A 26967-nucleotide genomic window follows, 5' to 3' on the forward strand; every position below is an offset into this window, starting at 1 on the left:
ACCGGTCTGTATGTGGGATCCGAACCCTCGGCAGGAGCGCCTCCACGCTTCCCAAGCGGCACACTAGCGCAGTGCGCCACCGGGCCGACCCCATAACAACTATACTTTTATGAAGTTGTTACAACAAGCAAACGGAAAGGACATTCTTGGGGGGGAGGGGAGAGAGGGAGGAGGGAGGGAGGTGTCGGTGATGGGCCATAATAATCATATACAGTGTATATTGACAAAATAAAAATTTAACAACAACAACAAAAAAAACAGTTCATTGATTCATTGGTTCTACAATTAATTATTTCATGTTGCTCCATGGTCAGCACTATGCAAGGCACATATATGATATATATACATATGTATACATATATAATATGTATACATAGGTACATAGATTCATAGATCAAATTTTAGTCCCCAGTCTCCAAGAGCTTAGTAGGTAAAGTGCCCTAAGAGTGATAGAGAAATAAATTTGCAGTGTGCAGAAATTCTGGGAGAGATTATTTTTATCTATAGTTATCCACAAAGGCTTAATGGAGGAGGAAGAAGCTGTGCTAGACTTTGAAGACCAGGAAAGACCCTGGCAGAGGCCTGTTTTGGAAGGTGAAGTTGATAGGAGAGCATTTCAGATGAGAGAGAACAGCTTGCTGGCTTCAGCAAAACCTGAATAAAAAGCTGTATACAAGGCCCACTGAGAAAAAAGTGAGAATTTCAGTTACAGGAGATATGAGACATCAGACTCAAGAGGTCGTCTGTGGCTGGATCGTGGAGGGTTTTGATGGCAGACTGAGCAGTGCAAGCTTTCTCCTGTAGGCATGACAACAGGAACTAAAACCTCAGAGGCTGGAATGAGGATTTTATGCTACTGTGATTATTTTTTCCTCTCCATTTGTCTTTCATCTCTGCTCACCTTATCTGACTTTATTCTCTTCTACCTGAAGACAGGTTTTTTCCATGTGGTAGGAAAGATGGCTGCTGGCAGCCTGACCCTTACATCTTTCCAGCTCTGAGATGCTAGAGGCAAGGCCACTTCTGGTTTAACTCCAGAAGACATCTCAGGGAATGGCTCTGATTGGCTCCCTTTTCATCACCTGCCCACAGCTGAACCAATGACTGTGTCTAGGGATACGTGACATCACGGGTTGAGTACCTATCCAGAGAGGGCGGGATACAAATCATCAGAAGGGGATTGGTGACCTTGATTGGACAAATAAGAACAACAGCTACCCTAGTCTTCTTAGAGTTAGATACACCTAGAGTGATCTTTTAAAATTGTAAATTCAATCATGTTGCACCCCACTTGCCAACCTAAAGCTATTTGCCATTGCACTTAGAATAAAATCCAATTTGTTCTTCTGATTTTCAGTGCATTATTTTATATGACTTCTCTCTATGTTTCAAACTATTTTCCCTTCTCTCATGACTCATCAACAAGGCATTAGCTGCATGGTCATTCACTCACCAAACGTATTTCAGGCTTAAAGCATTTATTTATTTATTTGTAGTAAAATTTTAATATCCCAAAGAGAAAAAAATGTAAATGACTAAGTGTATTATTTAAAAGAGTGAGACTTTCAGATTAGAAGGGAGAAAAACATACACACTCCCAACCCTTACCCCAATAAAGATATGTATTGTTTAGAAGGAACAACTACAAAATTGAAGAACAAAGAAAAATTGAAAATAAAGGACTGAAAATGGAATACCTGACAAAAACCTACCAAAACAAACTGGAATAACTAAATTAATACAAAGAAAAATAGATTTTAAGTATGATTATTGGAGATAAATAAACCATTACATAATAATACAAATAATAGAACAGTTTTAAACATTTATATACTTACCAATATAGCCTCAAAGTATTTCATACAAAATATGCCAGAATTGCAAGAAGAAATTAAATCCAGAAGCATGGTGTGAGATTTTAATATGCTTCTGTCAGAAATTTATAGATCAGGCAAAGTCTAAAAAGGGAATAGCCAACTTGGGCAATGAAATTAATAAACTAGACCTATAGATATTATACATAGGAGCTTCCACTCAACAATTAAGCATGCATTGTCTTTTTAAATGCATGTAGCGTACATTTCAAAGTTTGCTTATGGACTAGTCCTTGGATTCAGGACTCACATACCAATAAACCAGTATCACCAAGACCACATTATCTAACATGCATTAAAAGTAGAAAAAAAAAAAAATATATATATATATATATACACACACAAACATATATTCACCTATTCTACATTTGGAATTTGACGAAACACTTCCAAATATTTCATAGTACAAGAAACAATTCAAAATAAAATTAGAGAATATTTAGAACTGAATGACATTTAAAACACATTTACAAAAACTTGTGAGATACTGCTAAATAGCCTTTAAGTTATTCCCTCTCATCTTCATATGCCTGACTTTTGTCATTCAGCTTCTTTCTTTCTCTCTTTCTCTGTCTCTGTCTCTTTCACTCACATACACACATACATGCACACACATGCATGCACACACGCACACACACACATCAGGTTTATTGTTAGGAGACAGTTCTCCATGTCTTGCTTTTATTTCTGCACATGTGTATCAGCTTTCACTCTGCACTGTCTTTTCAAGGATGCTTGTATAGCAAATAGCCTTAGAAGATAGAGATAGTGGAGATAGTGTCTCCCTCAAGTAGAGGGCAGATTTGGTGCCCCCCCAGCCCCATCTAGGATAATAAGATGTCTCTGTTCAGGGCAAGAGTAAGGCAGTTTGACTAAGAACTCCTTTATAAAACTGGGAGTTTTCTAAGTTTAGGATTCCTCAGTTGTCATACAAACCCACTGTGTGCAGATTACCCACCTGAGCCTGTCTCTACATCACCTCCATGAGATTTGGGCTGGGAGGTACCAGTGCAAAGTTGCAGCTCATGCTGCCTGCTGAGCTATGAGTAATAAAGTCCCTTGTCTCTGACCTGAGAGTCTCGTGTCTCTTTCCAGCATCTGTGAAACAAGCAGGCTAACTTGTTAGCTTGCAAGCAGGATAAGATCTCAGACCCTTGGTGGTTCTGGGTGATATAATTTACTTATAATACAAATTCATCCCTTTCAGGTTTGCTATTCGATGAGTTTTGAGAAAGGTTACAACAAAGGTCATAAAATCACCACCACAATCAAATCACAGAATAGTTCCATCACCCCAAGAAATTTCCTTATTCCCCTTTGCAATCAGTTCTCTCTACCTCAAACCCTGGCAAGCACCGATCAGAGTTAAATCCATTTAGTCTTGCTCTGTTTTACTTTTATAATCAGAAAAAAATATATTTTTAATTATTTAGAGATAACAACAACAACAAAACCAGGGAAAGAAAAGGTGCCTGTAGACCTGAACTCTGAAGGGTGAGCAGGACATTGGTGGTAGGAGCGATAGGAATGGAACTATAGATGAGGCTCTTCTGGAGTCAGAATTGGAAGGATTTGCAAACGATAGTCATGTAAAAAGCATAGGCAGAATAAAAAGGAGCAAACAGCGGTGGGATTCTGAATATCAGTCCCTGAGACCTTGGGAATGGGTTGTCAATAACCCTGACGAAGAGGTCAGGCAGAGTTTATGGGGCAAGGGAAGAGACACAGAGATGGTTCAATGTCCAGGGGTCTCCTCTCCTGTGCCTCCATCAGCTTCCCCCTGGCAAAGTTAGTTGCTGCTTTCTCTACTCAGGTTTATGTTTTTGTCGTCATATCTCTGAATGCTTTTGACTGTTAGCATTTGATTTTTTGTCTGTTTCAAGGTTACGTTGCAAGCTTTACAGGCTGCTTGAATAGCAGCAGTAAGGGTAAGATACAACAACACTATGTCAGCATCCTTGAACACTAGTTATTTGAAGTATAAAATAATCATTTCAAAATGTTCTTTAATAAAAAAGCAAATTCCTTGTGCATTTGGTAGCATGATTGAGCTAAAAGACTAGCACTAAAATAAGAGTGCAGAATTCCAGATGAAGCAAGGGCTATTGAGTCTGTGTTAGCAGGCTTCCTAATTCCTCTCCTGTCCAATTACAGATGCATGAAAACACTCCAGATAAAGAGTCAGAAATTTGCCTGCCTTAGGAAAGATGTGGTTGTAAGAAATAGAAATGAGAGAAGAAATAAGAAATTATGAGAGAACTCATAAGAAATGAGTTCAAGTGAAGAATATTTTAGGGCTAAAACACGGAATGCAATTGAGGTTCAAGGTTAGGAAATAATGTACATCAGGACCCAAGGCTAGCACTGTGAAATGAACAGGCTTCTTGGAGTTGAGTGGCCCTGAGACCCTGTCTAGACTGCACATAGTACTGGAACTGGGAGATCAGATACCAGACATCCCTCCCTCCTGTGCCTCTCTCCCCTCCACAGTCTCTATGTAAATTGCAGTCGCTCATCCTGCTTTTCTCACGATGGCTACATTTACTTTGCAGAACAATCTCCCCTTGATTCATCCATATGTGCATGGCTAAAAATGGACTATCTAAGAGACTCCAGTGACCACAGCCAACCACCTGCAGTCACCTGACTATTCAGGTCCTTTAGTTCAAGTTCTCAAAATTGGGCCAGCTCCACTGATGGACTGGTGGTAGGTCTGGTTTTCAACCTGGGTCTGGTCAGGGGAGCTGATATCCGTGGAAGGAGGGGCCCGTGGCATGCAGCAGCCTCTCTGAGACTGACAGCAATGAGCAACTCTGCTAGGCTTCCTTCTGACTTTCCAGTTAAAATTCACGTAGTCCTTACTTTTAAGAATTTTATAGACTATCTTAGTAGTTAAAGTACATAAATCATGTTTCTTAGGTAACATACTTTACTAAAATAACATGAATAAAGAAAGATACTAGGGAAAAGAACTTCCTTTCTTTTGGGAACTTTCTTGAATTGGAAAGCATTAAATTATTTCCCAAGTGTCTTCTACAGAATAGTTTCCCCTGAGAAGACAGGTGTTTAATGAAAGAAATGCGTCCTGTAGGTCTGATAATTTTGTGAAAAACCTAATTAAAAAAAATCATTTGGGACTGTTCCTGCAGGAGTTCTCAAAACTTGTAGTATGCTGATGTGCATTTTGGGTCTCAAAGGAGGGACACAATGTGTGGCTTTGACTACTGACCTTTTTATCTGGAGTACTTTGTGGGTCTGGAATTTGACAGCACATGGATTAAGAAGCCTGGCTAAACCAAACCTGATAATCCTTGCTTTACCTGGAATTCTGTGCTCTTACTTTAGTGCTAGTCTCATTAGTTTAATCACACTACCAAATTCACAAGGGATTTGCTTATATTCCTAAAATCCATATGGAAAATATTGTAGGAAATTTAAATGCACAGAGTTTCAAAAATGTCATATTGGATAGCCCCAACTCTACAGATCAATTTTCATGCTCAACTATTTATTCTGCAGCATTTAAACTTAACTGTAAAGTACAAAAACAAAAAACAAACAACCCCCCCCCAAAAGGATTCATATGGTTTACACACCTAAAAATAGCCATCTTTAAGTTGTTGATGGTCGAAGCCAGGAAGTTTGGAGTAGAACTTAGAAAAAGGATTCCAACTGGTGCTGTTTAGATGCCACTAATTCTGAGCTTGAAATTGGAGCCATTTAAAAAAATACAAATTGGAAGGAATTGGGTTTATGTCAGTTGCTACTTCACATTTGCAAGTGCAATAAAATAAAGTTTATTTGTTCTAGGATTCTCTAAATGATATTGTCTGTTTGTTTCCTTGAGGGGGAAAATTTAAATAGACTTTAATCTACTGAGATTTCGATTTAAAAGAAAAGCACACAGTGTCTGAGTTTTCTGTGTGTGGGCAGTTGTAACCAGCCATATGTTTACTTTGTAAATTCCACTTGAGGGTGCCATTTAAGCTGTTTCAATTTGGGTGGAAGTTCTGTCAGACTTCACAAATTAGATTTATACTCAAAGAGTTTGCTAGGATTTTTTGCAGAGGCGGTGGGCAGGTCTGTCGGGATTAAGGACAACCTATTGCTTTTTAAGAGTAAATCCTGATAAGTTCTTCTTTGCATGATGGAATTAGAATATCATCAAGAATCATTCAGCAGATGCTAAAACTGGTGGGTGAGGGTATGAGAAACAATATTTGCATCGTCTCAAAGCATCTGTCCACAAGATATTTCTTAAATACAGAGGGGGTAAAGGTAATTTACGGTGAAGTAACTTGGCAGATACCATCTTACCCAAGTGTTTCCTACTTCCCAGGGGGGGTGGAGGGTGGGAGGACGGAGGCTGTCAGGGACAATCCCTTCCCCTTCACACTGTCATCTGCAGGTGTCGGGTCCCCTCCCTTCCCACACTCCCCAGGATGAAACAATGACTCCCTTGTCTACCAAAGCTAGTGTTCTCCTCTGTACACAGAGTTGGGTCCATTATGGTTATTTGTTTGTCTGCTCATTTGTTGAGGACATGCTGTGTCCTAAGTGCTGGGATTCAGCATGAAATAAGACAAGTCCCTGTCTCTAGGGTCTTTCAGCCAGTGCAAGAGACAAATATCTCAACACAACTATTACAGAACTTTGTGATCCGTAGAGGTAAGCATGAGGTGCCACTGGAGTACAAGGGCCAGGGCTGAACTAGCTGAATGGCACCAGGAGGGACAAATGGTTCTTAAATGACTGAAAATAGTTTCATCTTGATTAATAAAAGCCAGAATCCGAGACCCTGACCACTTCCCTGGGATACCCCAAACTCGCACGCCACAGTAGAATAATTAAAGGATTAAGCTCAAAATAGTCAGGACCCCAGGACCTACTCTTGTGCTTTTCCTACTCCTTTCTGATTGCCCTTAGCCTGCATGGAAGGTGAGGGAAGGCTTCCTGGAGGAGGTGAGAGAAGTCTTCCTGGAGGAGGTGATGCTTGAGCCAAGAATGAATCAGAGTTAGCCAGGTAAAGCACAGCATCTGTTCAGGCCCCTGGGTGAGAGGGAATGTGGCACCTCTGGGAAACCACAGAGCACGAGTATGACAGGCTTAGGAGATGCTGGGGCAGGATGCTGAGAAATGGCCCAGAACAGGGAAATTGAGGCCAGATCAGAAAAGGCCTTATATGACCTTCTAAGCCAGCTGAACTTGATCAGACAAGCTGTAAGATGCCTTCGAAGAAGTCTACAATAGGAAGCAAATACAATATAGATTTATATTTTAGAAAAATAGCTATGATATAATTGAGGGAAGGGTGTTGAAGGGCCACAAAACCTGTTTGCAGGCTGTTGAAGTAATTCAGGCAAAAAATGAGTTCCTTCAATAAAATCGAAGCAGTGGAGATGTAGAGAAGTGGTTGGAATCCAAAGACATTATATAAGGTAGAATTAGCAGGGCTTCGTGATTAGATTAGAGTGGTGAGCTACCAGTTATAAAATTGTACCATCCATTTAGCACATGGGAGAACGATCTTACCCGAAGTGAACCATTCAGTAAGAATTTGGGCTGTGCTTCCAAAATGAAGAATTGATCTTGCACAGGAACTTAATGATTAGCTCGTTCCCAAACCATTATTTTCTGAAGATTAGCAGATGAAAACTACGCATTTGCTAGTCTTTTGGCAACCATAGTGAGGTTACTGTGAAGGTTTTGGTGCAGCTTTAAGACAGTGCGAGGGCAGCACAACTTCTGCAGCCATAGGTCCCTGCATCCTCCTTTCGCCGTCACTGGTGCATACTCTGACCTGCATTCCTCGGTGGGTCCTGTTTTACCCAGGATGGATCATGAAGCCGCCCGGCTGGAGAAGCAGCACGTGCATGATGTGTACAAGAGCACTGCCCCCTATTTCAGCGACCTGCAGAGCAAGGCCTGGCCTCGTGTCCGCCAGTTCCTCCAGGAGCAGAAGCCGGGCAGCCTCATCGCTGACATAGGTAACCCAGGGCTGCGCCACGTAGTGTGAAGTATATTTCATCGTGCCTTTCCTTTTCCAGATTCATTTTTCATTTTTGTTCTAACAGGAGGCCTGAAATTGTGTCCATGGCATGTCAGGATCTAGAATATTCACCTTATAGCAGAAATTCATATAGTCGAGTCAGCAAGTAGAAAGTTCCTCAAAGCTACATTTAGACAGTGTTAATCTTTTCAGGGCCTTTGCACACATACTCCACCAAAATTGACCTGACATTGATTGGATAAATCAGGATGGAAATGACCACGTGTGAAATTGACCATTTTAAATTTAGAGACGTTCACTTTTTTTTTAAATGTGTTTTGTTCTGGCAGCTCACCCTGAGTAGCTCTCATTCCTTCTACAGAAGAGCCAGAATTGTAGGGTTATGAAATTGGTCCTATAACCTCTTATTGATCTCATGGATCCTTGCGTTTAATTATTATGGAGGTGTTTTATTGTTATAGCATATCTTTAATTAGATAATATTTCCAAAATCACTGATGTGTCTGGAGTATCTTTCTGAATTGAAAAGTAGTAAACCACAACCCAGCAGATCTAAGACTAATATTTAAGATGTGATTAGATTCCCGTGTGAGGCATGCCCACCTAAAACCCCTTTCTAGCAATTGCATGCTGACTGCACCCATAGGAGTCATCTCTGTAGTTAGAAATTCTGTCCAGTTTACATTTGCTCTAAATACTCGCCAGAGAAACAGACACGTCTGCAGCTTTGAACTCGTCAAAGATGGCTGAGCAGTGTGGAATTTGGGGGAGGGCTGCATGTCACATAGAAATTGGGAGTCTTTGAAAAGTATCTCTGTCATGCCAATTTTTAAAAAATAAATCTGGTTTCAGAAGATGCAGCAAATTTGGAACTCTTACCACCCATAATCTAAGCAATGAGCTAGAATGTTAAAATCAGTATGTGGGGGAAGAAACTATTCAATAAATGGCTTTGGGACAACATATGTATAATGTATAATGAGAGCTACTTTCTCACATATTACACCAAAATAAATTTCAAGTGAGGCAACGACTTAAGTGTAAGAAAATGAAATCATTAAAGGGTAAGATGACAACTAGATTATTTACAAAAATAGTCTCAGAGGGGAAAGGCCTCTCTGTGTATGACACACACACACACACACACACAGAAATCATGAAGGAAAATACAGTTGATTTGTCTTCATTCACAGTATTATAAAGTTATCACGAACACTGGATTAATGAATATTGAATCATTGTCCATGGGGGGAATATAGGGTTCGGTTCCTGTGAGCCTCTGGTCACAACATTTTTATCAACTTGTCAATAAAGATGTTTAAAGATGCCTTATTACAATATATTGTTGATTCATTAATCTTTTTTTTTTTTTTGACCAGTAAGGGGATCGCAACACTTGGCTTGGTGTTGTCAGCACCACACTCAGCCAGTGAGCACAGCAGCCATCCCTATATAGGATCCGAACCCATGGCCTCGGCACTACCAGCGCTGCACTCTCCTGAGTGAGCCACGGGGCCGGCCCCATTAATCTTGAACTCACATGCAACACACAATAGCTCATGTCTGAACAAAGCTTATTGAACACATATATTTTGTCCATAATGGACATCACTGCCTTATGTTCAGGAACACTAGGCAGCATTTCAGCCCTATGCTTCGGGGGGCATTTTAAACAATGAAATCACCAAGAAAAATGCAGAAAACATGGCACTGAATGGATTGTGGAAGAGACAATAGTTCACCGTATTTCAGAGAGCTGAAACAAGAAAGCTAAGAACGGGGAGCTCAGGTGACCCAAACTTTACTAACCACATCATTGCACTCTGCAGTCAAGCTGACTGGCTGAGGCGTGTGATGATAGCTCCTGGTGTGGAAACTGAGTCCCGAGAGCAGGGATCAGGGATTAAGTGAGCAGGAACAGCAGCCTCAATAAAAGGAACTTCAGTGATTCAAAGACAGTGGAAATGCCAAGATCTTCTCTGGAAGTGCTGTGCCCTGTGTACTTACGGCAGTACCTGTCCTGAAATGGGCTAGTCAACCTTCAGTCCACTGGCTGGTGCATGAAGGGCATTCTGTGGTTGGAAATCTTTACTTGGATCAGTTTAGAAAGTAGGAAAAAGACCAGAGCTGGATTCTTTTTGAGCAAAATTCCCCTTTTACAAAACTGGCATCAGAGGCAACTGTCCTAATAGCATGGAAGATTTTAGTTTTGTGTACATAATAAAAATTAACTTTTCGATAATGAGGCTTCCACTTGTCTCTTAATTCTCAGTGTATTTATTCTTATCTCAATGGTCCAATTTAACTGGCTAAATTCTTCTCTGATTAGGATTTCTTCACTGAGACAATGAAAATTCAGAACTCTTCCTATGTGCCTGTAGAATAAAACATAGTTCCTCATCTCTGGCCTCAAGAAATGTACATAAAACGGGAAACACATGGCTATATTCTCCTTTTTTCCCATAGGAAAAGAGAATTCTCTTTCAGACAAGGCCTTAGCAAAAAACTCATGATTTTAAAAACGTGTTTGTTTCTGCAAACTTCAGTGTGCAGTCTCTGTCAGTGCTATCTATGCAAGGTTTTTGTTTAATGAGATTTTGTAAAGGAGCATGATTGTTGTGTACTGGAGCTTGCTACAGTATCAGTAATGTTCTGATTTACATTTAAGATAATGGGACGAGGCTTGGCACTATTCTTGATTTCCTCATTAAAATAAAATCTTTCCATTTCTAGCATCTCAGTGCATGCACTTTGAAAGTGGATGATTATATCGTATTTGGAAGTTCCACTACCACCTTTAAAAATGAAAGCCATTAGAAATGAATGTAGGGTAAATCAAGGGCACCAGGGCTCTGGAAATGTTTCAGGAGCTGTTTAAATTTGGAAAGACAGTTTCCTCTTTATTACCAAATGCTTTCTCAACAGTTCCTGCTAGCATTAATGGTCTAGGAATTTGTTTTCATCAGTATCTTTGAAGTAATTTTCCCTTTCATTTATCCAAATGTATTCTTCCAGCCAATAAAAGAGCAAACAAATTTCCAAGGCTATTTCTCTTAAAATAGGATGATCATCTTTGAAATATACAGGATTTCAATTTTAAAATATTTTGTGAATTATATTTCTCCCACAATTGCCCTCAAAGAGTGGCTACTTTTTCTCCTAAGCATTGTTAGGAACAGTGGCTGTGCGATCTAAAATGTTTCTAAAATGTTTCAAGACCCCAGTCATGTACATTGAAATAATAATGTTAGAAATCTTATTTTTTATTCATGTGCTTTCCACTGGCTCAGCTGGCATCAGTGAACCTTAATTTTGCTTTTATTACCTCATAATTTTGAAAAGCTCCTATTAAGGAGAGTTATTAAAGTTTTGTGATGTATTTCAGAAGAAGGAAACTAATCATTGAATAGCGGTAGGTATTTTTTTCCAGGCAGAACAATCTATAGGTAATGCCAGTAGGTACAGGTATCAGCACTAATAATTTCTGTAAATATTTCTGTAAAGGAATTAGACAAAATGTCTGTGATAGAATATAACACTAGATACTAAATTGTAGAGGGCTTTGTTTCAGGATGGTTATTTGTGTTATTACCTTCTTCGTCATAATATCAGTAAGATCTGATTGACTCAAATCTTTCAGTTGTGTAAATTATGAATTATTTGGATCTCTGCGCCTGGAAAGTGAATGTCAAAAATGGCCTATTTAAGAAAAAATAGCTCTTTGTCAAAGTTGTGTACTGAGTCAACACAGATCATTTAAAACCTAGCATTGACAACAGATTGGATAAAAAGATGTTAAAACTTAATTTTTCATTCAAATTCAAATTCAAAAAATTGAAAAGCATGTTTTATTGTATAAATTATTTTATTTATATCCATTGAAAGTTGTTGACAGTAGTCTGTTTTCAATAGTCAGAAAGTGGTCAGAGTCTTTGGAGTGACAACAGGAGGATAAATGCCTTGGCGTGCACACATAATACTGAAACACACATGTGGAGGTGACAAGACTGCACAGTCTGTCCCTGTGATGCTGGAACTATTATTCCTGGCCATGGGACTGCTGACATGTTTTGGTTGTGCTAATGTGCTAAACCCTATGGACAATATCTCATTCAATATTCAATAAGTGTTATTTCACTTGTCCATTCCCTTTTCTCTCTCCTATTCTATATGGAAATATGTAAGTAGTTTCTGAAGGCTTTTCTGTTGCTTTTGGGAATACCTTTACACCATGTTGTATTCTGTCTTGGTTAGTTAGTATAACTTACTTATTCTCCTCCTTATAGGACAAATTAGGAATTTTCCACTTTCCATCAAGGACAGCATGTGACACAGGTTTTTCTCTTATAGGTTGTGGAACTGGAAAGTATCTTAAAGTGAACAGCCAGGTACATACCCTGGGCTGTGACTACTGTGGGCCATTGGTAGAGATTGCCCGGAATAGAGGATGTGAAGTCATGGTATGTGACAACCTTAATCTCCCCTTTAGGGATCAGGGCTTCGATGCCATCATCTCCATAGGAGGTAAGGCAGCCAGTCACACATTCACTCTTTGCCATGAGAACAATTGATGTGGCTGAGGCCAGTCTCATGACTCAACATCCATTCTTTTTTTTTTTTTTTTTTAAGGTTTTTAAGACATTTATTTTAGAGCCTTTGTAAAATCTTACATTTAGGGCAATTGATTTCAAAATACGGTCATTTGCTGCATAACGACCTTTTGGTCAATGAAGGTTCACACATACAATGGTGGTTCCATAACACTATAATGGAGTGAAAAATCCCTATCACCTAGTGACATCTTAACCTTCCAGGGGATCATAGAACAATGCATGCTCACATGTTTGTGGTAATGCTGGTAGAAACAAACCTACTGCCAGTCGTATAAAAGTCTACAGTTGTGTACAGTACATAATACTTAATAAAGATAATAAATGACTATCAATGTCCATTCTGTATAAAAAGAACTATGTAATTCATTTTATCTAATTAAAAAAATATATTTCAACTACCTGAGTTATTTGACTAATCTCAAATGCACTTATGGTACATATGATTGTTTTAACTATTTAAACCTTCAAACTTATTGTATTCTTTTTGATGATTCATTCCAGTTTCTTTTACTTATGAGTAAGAAAGTATTAGAGGAATCTTATTCATTTAAGATAGTACTTCATTATGTTGAAATGAAGCCAAATTCTTCCAATGCAAGGTAGATTTTTGGAAGTGATATTACCTTTTTCAGGCCACAATAATGCCCATTATTAACAGAGAATTCTAGGACTAACTCACTGAATGTCACCTGAACCAATCTGCCACTCACTGATACTCAGATTCCTGGAGATGGGTCCCACCTGGTCCCAGATTGCATTGTTTTTATAATGCCATCTGCTCTCTTACTGCTAGAGATTGTTCATGAGTCTAGATAATGCATTCCTTATATTCCCAACAAGTGCCCAGAAAACACACATGCCAAAAAATGAAAAAAACAAAAGCAGAAAAATCCATTCCTGAAATAAACACAGGTAAGTCTCATTTTACCCAGTACTTGTATTCCTGACACCTAATATGTTAGTCATATTTAAATATGGTAGGGGACTTGTTATTTAAGAGAATCCTATGACAAGTTCTTTTGCAATGGAAAAATCTTTTGCAAAGCAAATTACTTGCTCCAATACACTTTTAAAAATTAATCTATTTGAATATAACAAGCTTTACCAAAGCAAAGTGATTTTACATAAAACTGGCTGCAATTCCAGTAAAAATACAGAGTAAGACTGTTTGCTGTCTCCTGAAATAGATGAGACATCAATTTATTCAACATTATGTGGAGACTGTATCTTTGCATGGTGAGGGATGTAGGCCTGGATGCTATAAGCTTGTGACTAGTTAGGACCAGCAAGAGATGCTTGCCATGGGAGCCAGCTCTATTACAGTCTACTTTGCAGTTGAAACTGTTAGGTCCATTTTGGTTTTAAGTAATAAGAGGAGTGTTTTAGTCTTCTCAGGCTGCTACATCAAAATACCATGGACTGGGTGGCTTAAACAGTAGACCTTTATCTCTCAGAATTCTGGAGGCTGGAAGATTGAGATCAGGGTAACAGCAGGGTCAGGTTCTGGTGAGGACTCTCTTCCTGGGTTGCAGATGGCTGCCTTCTTGCTGTGTCTTTACATGGGGGGAGGAGTTGGAGGGAGAGAGAGACAAAGAAAGCTCTAAGATCTCTTTTAAGCACACTACTCCCATCATGGGACCATCACCCTCATGACCTCATCTAAGCCTAATTACCTCCCAAAGTTTCCACCTCCTAATACCATTAACTGGGGGTTGGGGCTTCAATATATGAATCTTAGGAGGACACAGACATTCAGTCTGTAACAAGGAGGGGATCTTGCTGAGTAAAGCAACACTACACAATACTTTAAATCTTTAGTGGAAAAAGTTTTTGGTTTGGTCATTTCACCTAAAGGACTAGACATCAGAGAGCAGTCAGAAAAGTACATATACTCTTTCCTCTTCTTTTGCTGACATTAGTTTTAGGATCTGCAAGACTACCTACATCTAGGCCACACCATTGAGCCAAGGTTGCAGGGAAGGGATATGAGGTTTCCTGCTTTGGGGAAATTCTCCATGTGAACCTGGTTAAATCCTTCTCTGTTTTCAGGTTAATCTCATGCGTACTATCAGAGAAAATGAAGCATCCCTGGTTACCATCTTCTAATTAAAAATGTTTCCTTAAGTGGAAAAACAGTATGCATTTTTATGAACTGTAGCTATGAGTTAATGTGATGTGATCATTTTCAGTTAGATTTCACATTTAGAACTATTCTATGAGAAATTTCAATAAACTATCTCTCTCTGTCCATAAATATTTGCTTCCCTATTTTTAATTTTATGTCTTGGCACTTCTTGCTTATCTTAACATGAAGAAATATATTTTCCATATTATTTCTATTCCATACTATTAAGAGACCATGTCTCTCCATAATAATGTGAAAGATAAGCATCATACCTAGTTACACATTCACTATATTTTACTATCAGATTAGAAAAGAGAAACACTCTTTCTACTTACCTTTGTAATGTGCTGACAAAATTCTAGGAAACTTTGGCAACATAGTGTCAATCAATTACATGTTTTATGCCAATGAGTCTCAACTGGGGGTTATGATGCTCCGCCCCTCTCTCCTGGGGACACTGGCAGTGTCTGCAGACATTTGGGGTTGTCACACTGGGTGCGTGTATGTGTGCTAATGTCAGCTAGTCAGTGGCTCCCCACAGAGAAGAATTATCTAGCCCCAAATGTCAGTAATGCTAAGGTTGAAAAACCCTGCTTTATGCTAAAACCATAAATTTTGAATGCTTATAGTTAGAGAGATGAGATACATACACTTGAAATGTTAAATAACAATAAATAATAAAATATCAAGATGTAACAGGACTCTAAATGTGATTTTGTGTAACTTCCCATCTGATTCTGGAATCCAATATTGAATTTAGCTACCTATTTTCTGGGCTCTCATCAGGAGAATATTGCTATAGGATACATATATTGAATACCGTTTTTGCCTTCAAGTTATGATTATGATTTTTAAATGAAAGGGTATGTTTTTATCTTTTAAAAATTCAACATAGTTTCCTGACATTGATATTTCGGATAAATATATCCTCATGTCCCATTTTAGTTATATTTACAATGTTTCTTAATAGAACATGTATGTATATGCATGTATAAAACATTTTTATGTTATGAAGAAATCTTCATTTGTAAACTTTTCTTTTTGCAAAAGCATTTGGCTTAAAGGTTGTTACTTATTTCATGTTAAAGATAAAACATAATACAAAAGATGCAGATATTTCCTGGGTGAAATTATGGTATTTCAAGTGATTGGAAATGAATGATCACTTATTCATTATAAACTTTCTTAAAAAAACAAAACTTCTTTCAAAGCCCAATAAAATCCTGAAATGTTGCTATGAGTCTACTGAAGAGAGACTATTGTATTAAAATAGTCCTATTTTAATGTTTTTTTTCTTTTATGGCCCCCAAAATAAATACAGCCAATTATCATTCACCACAGTAATGTTCTATAAAATCTCTGTGAACACTGAACTAGAAAATTCATTGGAATACAGGATCCAGGAGTAATACAGGATCGGGTTTCTGGGAGCCTCTGGTCACAATGCTTTTGTCAACTAATCAATACATGACTTTGTTTAATGTGTGCTTCTGTTTAAAGATACTTTACTTAATTTTACACTTAGGCCAACAACACTATGACTCATGCCTGAACTAAACTCATCCAACCCATGTATTTTCTCCACAAGGCACCTCAGCCGTCTCATGCAAGTGCTTGATAACATGTCAGCACTATGCTTGGAGGTCATTTTAAATAGTGTAATCACCAACAAAAAGCACAAACGTGCAAAAACTGTGGCCCTAAGTAGACCATGAAGAGAAACTCGCTCACAGTATTAGAGTTCAGATAGAAGGCAGTGCAGCGTGGTGGACCACCTCTGTGGGGAACACACACATGGGAGGCTCGAATTCACTCTGCACCTGTAGGTGAAATGACCCCCAAACCTGGGAGTATTGATTTTGGGGGTTCCACATAAATTTTATTGAGTGGGAAAGTTGGCAAATACAGAATCTTTGAATAATAAAAATGGACTGTATTTAGAAAACATACCCATAGAAGTTCTAGAGTGAATGAGATGCAAGTTATGGGAGACACTGATGGCTCTGAGTAGTCACACATAGACATGCGCATTAGTGATGTGTTTAGTCTTTCTCCATCCTGACCCGGTGCCTCCTTTCAGCTCGGGAATCAAGACAGTGCTTCTAGAAATGCCATGCTTTCAAATGAACCATAATAAAGGGCTCTTTGAGGGGTGTGAGAGGGGGCAGTCTGAGGCTAGAGTGATTGGTCAAAGATCCCCAGGCTAGTTGTCGATAGATCTAGGATGAAATATATTGGTGCCTTGTTCTTCAAACCCATTTTGCCCTCATACCTCTGGCTGTCCTGCACTGCTGCACGGCACAGTACAGACACCGGGGTGCTGTTGGTGGAGATGAAAACCTGATCACTAACAAAACAAAGTGTGCCTGTTGAAGGATCTTCCTTTGACAGTTTTATCTATACAAGAATCTCCTTTAGAAGAGAACAAAGAAAATGGAGAGGAAAAAATTATCTAATAAATAATATAAAAACAACAACAAAAAAGAAAGGTGGTAGACTTGCATCCAACCATATTAATCATTCCAATTAAAGTGATAGTAGAAAATTTGTGAGAAAGGTATCAGTAACACCACCATTGTCCACCATTTAACATATTTTTATTTGTTAGTATGTTTTAATGCCTGTTTGTTTTAGTTTCACACCGGTTAGGTGTGAAATTGGCTCCACATAGAAGGAAAAACTCACTAGGTAATTTTCAACCAAGGCTCCATCAGCAAAGATCCCTCAATAGAGAGTAACACAGGGATGTAACGATGCTGCTGCTGCTGCCATGGGTGGAAATGCTTGTTTATTTAATTGATGGCTGCTGCCATGGGTAGAAATGCTTGTTTATTTAACTGATGGCTGCTGTCATGGGTAGAAATGCTTGTGTATTTAACTGATGGCTGCTGCCTTCATCAGAGTGCTAGGGACATGAAATGATGTAGACCGGACACAGCAAAGGGACACATTATCTTGTATACTCTCTTGATCGCCAGTGCTAACTGTTCTTGTGAGTTTGAAGCCCATACTTGGTGCCTCAAATAAAGTAAGACATGAGTCACAAGAAAAAAAAGAAAAGAGTGTCCTTTTAGATATTTAGTATGTCTCTGTGGCAGGTAAACTACAGAGATTCATTTGCCTACCACCCTTACTAACAGCTGGATATTGGTGCGTGTTAGAGGGACGTTTTCAGCCTTTGTCTCTGCACTCACTACTTGCAGCAGAGTAGGAGTCTCCCAACTTTGCTTGGGACTGATAATATTCCCTGACATATTTTGTAGGCCTGTGCATGGAAAACTAATTTGATGTCCTCTCTTGAAACAGTGCTGTGATTAAACTCCCCAAGGAACTCACAGGCTAGCACTTTCTGTGTATTGGTAGATAAAAATAATAACACACTTAGCGACTAGATAAAGCCAGTCTTGTTTGAATCTCACTTTGACTTTGCAGGGATTGGAAGTAAAATGATGACCTAGAAATTGATATTTTTAAAATAGGCACAATTTTATATTGTACTACCACTTTCAAAAGTTATAAGCAATCATTTTGACTTGGGTTAGACTGGCTTATCTTTGCATCATCTAAACAGAAAAACAATGTCTTTAACATTTTTCTCTACTTCTATGTGCTTTATTAATTTTATCAACACCAATTAGTCGTGTTCATCCTTTATTGCTTTAGAAGTACCAATTATTCATTAAAGCAATGAATTATTTCATAGAATTCTACCAGGGAACACTTATCTAACTTAGTACCCTTTTCAAATTTTAGTAGTTCACACTGGCCATCCTTCTGGTTAACAGAATTTGTAAGATTTTTTGGAACTGGAAGAGACCTCACAGATGTATTTATTCTAGGCTTCTTATTATAGCTAAGAAACCTTAATGTCTAGGGAACTTAAACGACTTGCCCAGTATCAGCTCTTTAATAAGTACAGGAGCCGAGGCTGAAAGTTATGTCTTTCCTATGCTATTTCTACCTTGCCATGTAGGAAATGAGGTTTTACTATATGTCAAAATTTTATCATTGTTAATGGAAAACACTAGTATACAAATGTGCATGTTTCTGTGTGTGTATACATGTTGAGACACAGTTTTTTCTTTTGCAGTCATACATCACTTTTCTACAAAACAAAGAAGAATCAGAGCAATAAAAGAAATGGCCAGGGTCTTGGTTCCCGGAGGCCAGATGATGATTTATGTTTGGGCAATGGAACAAAAGAACCGTCACTTTGAGAAGCAAGATGTGCTTGTCCCATGGAACAGGGCCTTGTGTTCCCAGCTCTTCTCAGAATCCAGCCAGTCTGGGAGGAAGAGGCAGTGCAGACATCCGAAAACAAGCCATCTCTCCCATCCACCTTGCTCTGAGTGTAGCTGTTCTGTTTGTTTTAAAGAGCAGTGTGGTTCACAGCGGTCCCACAGCGTGGACTATGAACCTGCTATGGCTGGAACCTGTTGCACAAATATTGCCAAGGAAGGTGAGGAAGACTATGGATTCTATAACACGTTAGGAAAATCTGTTCGTTCCTGGTTTTTCTCCCGATCTTTGGATGAATCAACTCTGAGGAAGCAAATTGAGACAGTGAAACCCTTGAAAAACCCAGAAGGTTGGACTGACAGTGCTATATCAGTCCAGCCTTCCAGACGTTCTAGTTTAGACTTTGATTGCCAAGAGCCATTTTCAACAAAAGAGCAAAACTTAGATGATGAAGTGTTTCTGGAAACTTCTTCTCGAAAACACTTGGAGTGGCTGAGAGCACCAGGCACTTTGAAGCATCTCAATGGAGACCATCAAGGAGAAATTAGGAGAAATGGTGGGGGGAATTTTCTAGATGGCATGAATACCAAGGAGGATTGCATGGATGTGGGTAACTTAGAAGAAGGTAACCCTTCTGCTAGTAAAATATTGAGAAGGATTTCTGCAGTCGATTGCACTGATTCCAACCCAGATGACACAATTTCTGTCGAAGAACAGCCTGACATTTCGGATTCCAGAGCCTTTATGCGCTACTACCACGTGTTTCGAGAAGGTGAGCTGTGCGGCCTCCTGCAGGAGAACGTGTCAGAGCTGCATGTTCTGAGCTCGGGGAATGATCATGGCAACTGGTGCATCATTGCAGAGAAAAAAGAAAATTGTGATTGATTGGATCATTTCAGACAATTTTTCACTAAGTTTGATGGGATTATCTGAACTTGGATCTGATTTTATTATTTTTTAATCCCTTTATGCTTTGGTCTGTAGAGACTATGAATTGATCATCTTTTTAATCTTTGGGTAAGCCCAGAGCCTGGCACCTAAAGCACTTGACAAAGAGTATTTGTGTTTAAATGTTAATGTAAAAGATCTGAAGAAGCAATAGAAAACGTACTTCGGTACAGTTTGGATTTATTTTCTCCCTGAAAGATGAAATTCTTATAAGTATACATGTATATTATTTTTCAGTATTATACATTGATTTTAAAAGGTTCTGTTGTTAAATATATCTTTTAAAACAGTATTTTTTTATAAAGTAAGAGGGTAATTTCTGGTTCTCAGGTTATAATTTAGATCTGCGTGCAAGATAACAGGTAAATCTATTCCACTGCACAGATACATACTGAACCACTGGATAAGTCGTTTTGTTGCCAAGTCTGGTTTCTACTTAAAGTCTTCAGAAACGTGAGTGATGGTCGAGAGAGACAAGTGCTACAAGGGCTTCTCTAAGTTATAAGCCAACTTGCTTTCAGGATAAGCACGTGTTGTGTTCAGTGTGGCTCAGATGGTCTGTGAAGGCACTGTAGAGAGTGCAGTATCCAAGTGGTATTTTTCCAGCCTTATTAGAAACTTGAATATTTAGTCAGTTAAAATAAGACAAAGAATGGCTAATGAGTTTTCATCTAGAATTATGCTTTTCTTATGAATTGAAGGAGTATTTAGGAAAGAGAATCTGTTCAAAGCACTGTTTTATTTTGGCTCTGAGGATAAATATGAGGGGTACTCAAAAAGTTCATGGAAAGATTTATAATGTCTTTTTTTTTTTTTTTTTTTTGTCTTTTGTCTTTTTCCGTGTCCGGCAACGGATCGCAACCCTCAGTGTTGCCCCCGTACCGGACCGGGGACCGGCAACGGGATTGCAACCCTCGGTGTTGCTCCCGCGCCTCGCTCAGCCAGTGAGCGGGAACCGGTCTGTATGTGGGATCCGAACCCTCGGGCGGGAGCGCCACCGCGCTTCCCAAGCGGCGCACTATCCAGTGCGCCACCGGGCCGGCCCAATATAATGTCTTTTAATTCCATTTTTCCATGACGTTTTTGAAGGGCCTTTGTAGATTGCTAAGGTGTAGGCTATTTGGCCTTGGTGGAGATATGACTGGGATTTGTTGTCATATATTAAAAAATAATATCCAGGCATTTATTTTATTGAAGGTGACCACATTTTATTAGTTAAATTAGGGATTTAAACAGAATCAACTTCTACTAAAACAGTGTTGAATTTCTGCCACTTTATAGGACTGGGCATTGTGTGGTCACTGTATCTATTTAGATTTAGCCATGGGTCTTTTTAAATTTATGTCATGAATTCTGAGACATAAATATAATTAGGACAGGACTAGAGACCTAGGAGAAGGAAGTTGACCCAGGAATATGGTCTCAGATATATATTTAATGAGGAGAAATCAACCTTTGACAAAAGACTTTTTACTTTATGGACTGCTGTAATCCTGGATGAAAATCCAATTCCTCTTGTATTTTTCCACTAAAATTAACTAAAATAGCGATGGATTTCACTTGTCTTGTGGTTCTTTTTTCCTTCAATGATTGTCCTATAGCTTAAAATAATGATATTGCTTTGGAGAAATTTAAAGGATTACTTTTAAAGTAGATCTGAAAATTATTGATATTTATACTCTCTTTTGGCTTGAAAATAAGATCATGTCAGCACTGTTTAGGTGGAGGAGATTGTCTGGTAGAAATGTTAACATATGACCTGTATTGTTCAGGGCATGCTTTGCATTAGGGGAACAATGAAAACAGACGTAGAAGTGGAGTACAAATTAAAATTTAATTTAGTGTGTCTTCCATTTTTTAAATTCGGACATTAAACCATGAGGATAAGTGGTTTTCTTGGTGGAACGAAAAGATACTTAGAGTCAAAGATGTTCTTACAACTAGGGCTTGATGGCCTTTTTATTAAGACTGGATTTTTCATCTCTCTAGAGCCTGTTGTCACATCTGTCTTTAATCCCAGCCTTGCTGCTAGAAATCTGTGCTTTATGTCATCTCTTTCTGGTGGCCTACCACTTAAAGGTCATTACGTGGAGTTCAGTTTATCACTGTGCCAGAATAGCTTTCGAGCTGCACACAGACACACACACACATACACCACTGCAACCACCACCCCCACTTTGTATAAAAGGGTTCTCTAGAATGGTTCTTGGGAGGGAAATATTTTTACATAATTTTGACAGGGCTGTAAATAAAATCCCACTAACAATAGCAGTCTTTCATTTTTCACCTGCTGAGCACAAGAATTCTGTGAATCCAGACATTACTTTGTATACAAATATTTAACTTGGTGGTTGATAACCTTTCTTTGGGATATTTGTGGGAAAAGCACTCTTAAATTTAACTTCTGCCTTTGGATTTTTTTTAAAAATTCATTGAAGAGCCAAACTAATTGTAAATATCTCTGTCATTTAAGAAGCTTGCTTGTCTTTAAGATTGTTCTCAAAAGGAAATATAAGTCATAAATGAGTGTAAGTTAGACAATTTATTTGTAAGTGTCCAGTCACTCTCAGTTTGCTTGATTATAGATTTTACTGATCTATGTGAAATAATTTGAAAACTTACTCCATTATTAGTACTGGATCAAATAGTGTCAATATTTTCTTCTTTACTTACTGACATCAGCACAGAGTCCCACTATCTGAAGTAAAGGGCAGAGTTTGCAGGATTATTGGAGAATCCTTAAAAACGGTTGCTGGCTTCCTGGTGCCTCACTGGCCTAATTGAGGAATTCTGTGTAAACGGTTAGATGATTTGGGGGAAAGTGCATTAACATGGACGAAGGATGTGATCAAAATAATGTTATAGTGGGAGCCATGCAAGTGGCCTATTTAAATTATTATTTTTTCAATTGTCAATGCAGTGATGAAATGCCACCAGCTTGTCATAGTAACTAACAAACTCTCTACACAAACATCATGGTGCATCATATTGGTTTGGTTCTCCTATCTCATCACACATCCCTGTGCAGAATAGTGTTAACTCGTCTTTCTAGTTTGCCTTTCTATTTCCTTCCAAATTCTCAATGTCAAGAATTCCTCTTGACAAAATTCCAAGTATTTTAACTGACCATCAGTTTAAGGGGCAGAGATTTGGAGGTAATCCAAAGAGAAAATAATCCAAGTATAAATCAGCTAGGGACATAAATACACTTGTATATTAATGGCCACAAAAAAGTATAAGGACTGGGTGTTTAAAAAAATAAATAAACAAACATGGGTTTGGAAGAGAATAGAAAGTCTAACTCATTAGTTGAACTTGGTGGGGGAGGGTACTCCTTAAAATGAGCCGTAAGAACCCAGTTTGGGAGGGAGGGGGAAATTGGGACCAACTACTGGCTAAGCAGCCGCAGTCTAGGAAGAACAAATTAGGCAGGCCATAGCCTTCCAGTCTATTACATAGCTGCTATTATTATTTCAAATTTTCTAACTTTTTAAAATATCCAACATCTATTATTTTATTTGAAATCTTTACAATAGCCCTGTGAGGTAAGTATACTTATTGTTCCCATTTTTCAGATGAGGAAAACTGAGGCAGAAAGAAATTGACTAAACCGCCCAGGGTCACACACTTAGTAATTATCCCACATCTAGCCAGTGGCGGAGCTGAGATTCAAACCCAGGAAGTCTGGTCCCCAGCCTGTGCTCTTAACCACGACACTGTATCCTCCCACACGCTGTTCCCAATCACTGTGCTAGGCGGGCTGTATGAGCCTTGCGAGGTAAGTGTGCTTATCTCCTTTACAAATGAGCTTTAGTGAAGTTAAGCAAAGATTACACCGCTAGCCAGTAATTGGATGGTGATCCCTTACATATCCTTCCCCATCTTTTATATATATATTTCATTTGTATGTCTGTTTCGATTTGATTTTAATTAAAAAATAATTCTTTTTTTTTTTTTTCCTTTTTGTCTTTTTTCATGACCGGCAACGGATCGCAACCCTCAGTGTCGCGCCCGTACCGGCCCGGGACCAGCAACGGGATCGCAACCCTTGGTGTTGCTCCCTGCACCTCACTCAGCCAGGGAGCGGGAACCGGTCTGTATGTGGGATCTGAACCCTCAGCGGGAGCACCACCGGGCTTCCCAAGACTCAGCCAGTGAGCGGGAACCGGTCTGTATGTGGGATCTGAACCCTCAGCGGGAGCACCACCGGGCTTCCCAAGACTCAGCCAGTGAGCGGGAACCGGTCTGTATGTGGGATCTGAACCCTCAGCGGGAGCACCACCGGGCTTCCCAAGACTCAGCCAGTGAGCGGGAACCGGTCTGTATGTGGGATCTGAACCCTCAGCGGGAGCACCACCGGGCTTCCCAAGACTCAGCCAGTGAGCGGGAACCGGTCTGTATGTGGGATCTGAACCCTCAGCGGGAGCACCACCGGGCTTCCCAAGCGGCGTACTGTAGCAGTGCGCCACCGGGCCGGCCCCTAAAATATAATTCTTGATCAAAAATACTCTGTGATCACTTTTCTCCAACTCTTCAATCCTTTATAAATTATATGACTGTTTTCCCATTTTATAAGTGAGGATGAGATTGAGGGCTATTCAGATATTTAATTCATTCTACTTGTTTACTGAGAGCCCCACTGTGTGCCAGACACAGGATGTGAGGCAATGAATATCTGGGGTCATGAGTGTGCCCAACATATTAGAATTAACTGACCTAATTTTAAGTGCTAAGCAGAAACATTTTTCATATTTCTTGTCTATCTATTACTATGTTATATTGTTTAGTTTTAAAAAAGGAATATACAGGGCCGGCCCCGTGGCTCACTTGGGAGAGTGCGGCGCTGGTAGCGCCGAGGCTGTGGGTTTGGATCCTATATAGGGGTGGCCGGTGCGCTCACTGGCTGAGCGTGGTGCAGACAACACTGTGCCAAGGGCTGTGATCCCCCCACCAGTCAAAAAAAAGTAATATACAGCCCCCTTAGAGAATCAGAATGCATATCAGCATATTTAAGACCTACTCTAAGGTAAACCTGGACTTAATTTAACTGAGCTTGACCTAGACATATTAACCCTATAGCACAAGTGTTGTGTGGAATATATTTCAAAAAATAATACGTTTGATAGAACACAAACCCCTTTAGATGGCATTCAGGCCCTTCATAAATGGACTCAATTATTTTTCAGCCTTATTTCCTGCAGTTGCACCTCATTTTTTCTGTTCTTCAACCTGCAATTTTAAACAATTTCATTAATTAGAAATTACATAATGACAAGTAATTATCACATCCCCTAGATATATTCTTGGATTTAAAATACCATAATTGTAAGCCTTCTCCAAACAAAAATGCATGAAACAGGCTTCATTCCATCAAGGGGCATGTAAGTGTTATTATGCACCCGTCCAACAGACGACAGAACCATGGGAGTGGGAGGGAGTTGCAGAAGTGTCGGCGGACCCTAACTCACAATGCTCAGCTCCTTGTTCCAGTCTCAACTCAGAATTATGATTATTGTTTTCATATTATAAACTCCATATTTGCAGCCTCAGTTACTTAGAGAACTGGAGTGGGAACATTTTAAAAGCACTCTTACCAACCAAGGATTGAAATTATAATGCAAATAGAAAGCATTCGGCATAAGAGCACAGAAATAAGCCTAAGAAGTAAGCAAATCAGAGCGAGAACACTGACTGTGAGTTGTCCTATTTTGATTCCCCAGGGGTCCTACAGTATGTAATACATTGATAGCAATGTGAGTCATTTCAGTTACGCCACATGCTCTGTCCCCTCTTGATGCAGGTCTTCCCCAGTTGATTACGCATGGATAATCAATCACTTTATCTGGGAGAGATTAGATCTATAACATAATCCAATCTGACGAGCCACTTGTGACAGCTGATTGTCAGATTAGATCCCCATTTGGCAAATACATACTGTGTCTTTGCTTCAACCAGAGCTGGGAAAAGTAAATTTTACCCCAACCCAATTAATTATTAGTTCACACAAAACAATATATTTTTCCACATGGAACATTTATTTTTCTATGGATACCACCTCCACATAGAAAAAACGGTGAGTCACTGCAGTTAATCTGGAGCTAGGGCAACCGTGTATTGAATTCCCTGAGGAAGCTGCAATTATATTTATGTTCACCCAGGAAGGAATCTGTTTGAAGGACAGGCATTTTTCTTATGAGCTAATGATACCACATCCAATTAGATTTTCTGTTAATGTATGGAGAGGGACTCCATTACTGAAGTTTGCTTTTCTTTTTTTTTTTTTTTTTCCTTTTTTTGTCTATTTTCGTGACCGGTAACGGGATCGCAACCCTCAGTGTCACGCCCGTACCGCGACCGGCAACGGGATCGCAACCCTCGGTGTCGTGCCCATACCGTGCTCAACCAGTGAGCGGACCGGTCTCTATATGGGATCTGAACCCTCGGTGGGAGTGCCGCCGCACTCCCAAGCGCCGCACTCTACCGAGTGCGCCACCGGGCCAGCCCTGAAGTTTGCTTTTCTATTCTGTTTATTTACACAGAAGACTGGCAGTACTTAGGCCCACGAATGTGGACCGAAATGGAATTTCTGAGACACTCAAAGTATATATGTGAAAACTGTCTCATTTTCTTTAGATGTTCTCTTAAATATGTCTGTATATAAATATATATACATGTATATATTCATAGATGGCTGTCATTAGTAACCAAGAAAGGTAGCTCTCTTGTGCATTTGTAAATACATTAAATTAGCAGTTACCATAGAAATGTATTTCATCAAATAGATTTGTTTCAGGGAAATTTAAAGATAATTGTTAATGTTATTATACCTCTTCTGGTGTTGATATGTGTGTTTGTGTCAAAAGTGCAAAAACTCTTTTTTTCTGCAATGTACAGTTATTTTAGCTGTTTTCAGAGGAGTTTTAAAAGCACAAGTTGATATAAAATATCTTGACTCTTGAATAATTTGGAAATACTTTATTTGGTTTAACTGATGATGTTCAGGATCTTTTTGTGATATGTATTACTAAAAATGTTGTAATTTGTATGTTTATAATATGTATTAGATTAAGTTATGTATCAACGTACTTTTAAAAAGTGTTCCTAGATTAACGAAATTTTGCTTTTCTTCTCCATTCTGACTGGGGCGGGACAGGTGTT

At 39.1% G+C, this 26967-nt stretch overlaps 1 protein-coding gene across 1 annotated transcript in view; it reads left to right on the forward strand.

Moving 5' to 3' along the window:
• Positions 1–20597, forward strand: part of KIAA1456 (KIAA1456 ortholog) — a 21968-nt gene extending 1371 nt beyond the window's left edge. Inside the window, exons 2-4 of the mRNA XM_008578437.1 lie at positions 7707–7861; positions 12235–12408; positions 18713–20597. Coding sequence (XP_008576659.1) covers positions 7708–7861; positions 12235–12408; positions 18713–19746 — 1362 coding nt within the window. The 5' untranslated portion in view covers position 7707 and the 3' untranslated portion in view covers positions 19747–20597. The remainder of the gene's footprint in view (positions 1–7706; positions 7862–12234; positions 12409–18712) is intronic.
• The last annotated feature ends 6370 nt before the right edge of the window (positions 20598–26967 follow it).

The sequence above is a fragment of the Galeopterus variegatus genome, unplaced genomic scaffold (assembly GCF_000696425.1).
Source record: "Galeopterus variegatus unplaced genomic scaffold, G_variegatus-3.0.2 Scaffold1688, whole genome shotgun sequence".
Classification (NCBI taxonomy): domain Eukaryota; kingdom Metazoa; phylum Chordata; class Mammalia; order Dermoptera; family Cynocephalidae; genus Galeopterus; species Galeopterus variegatus.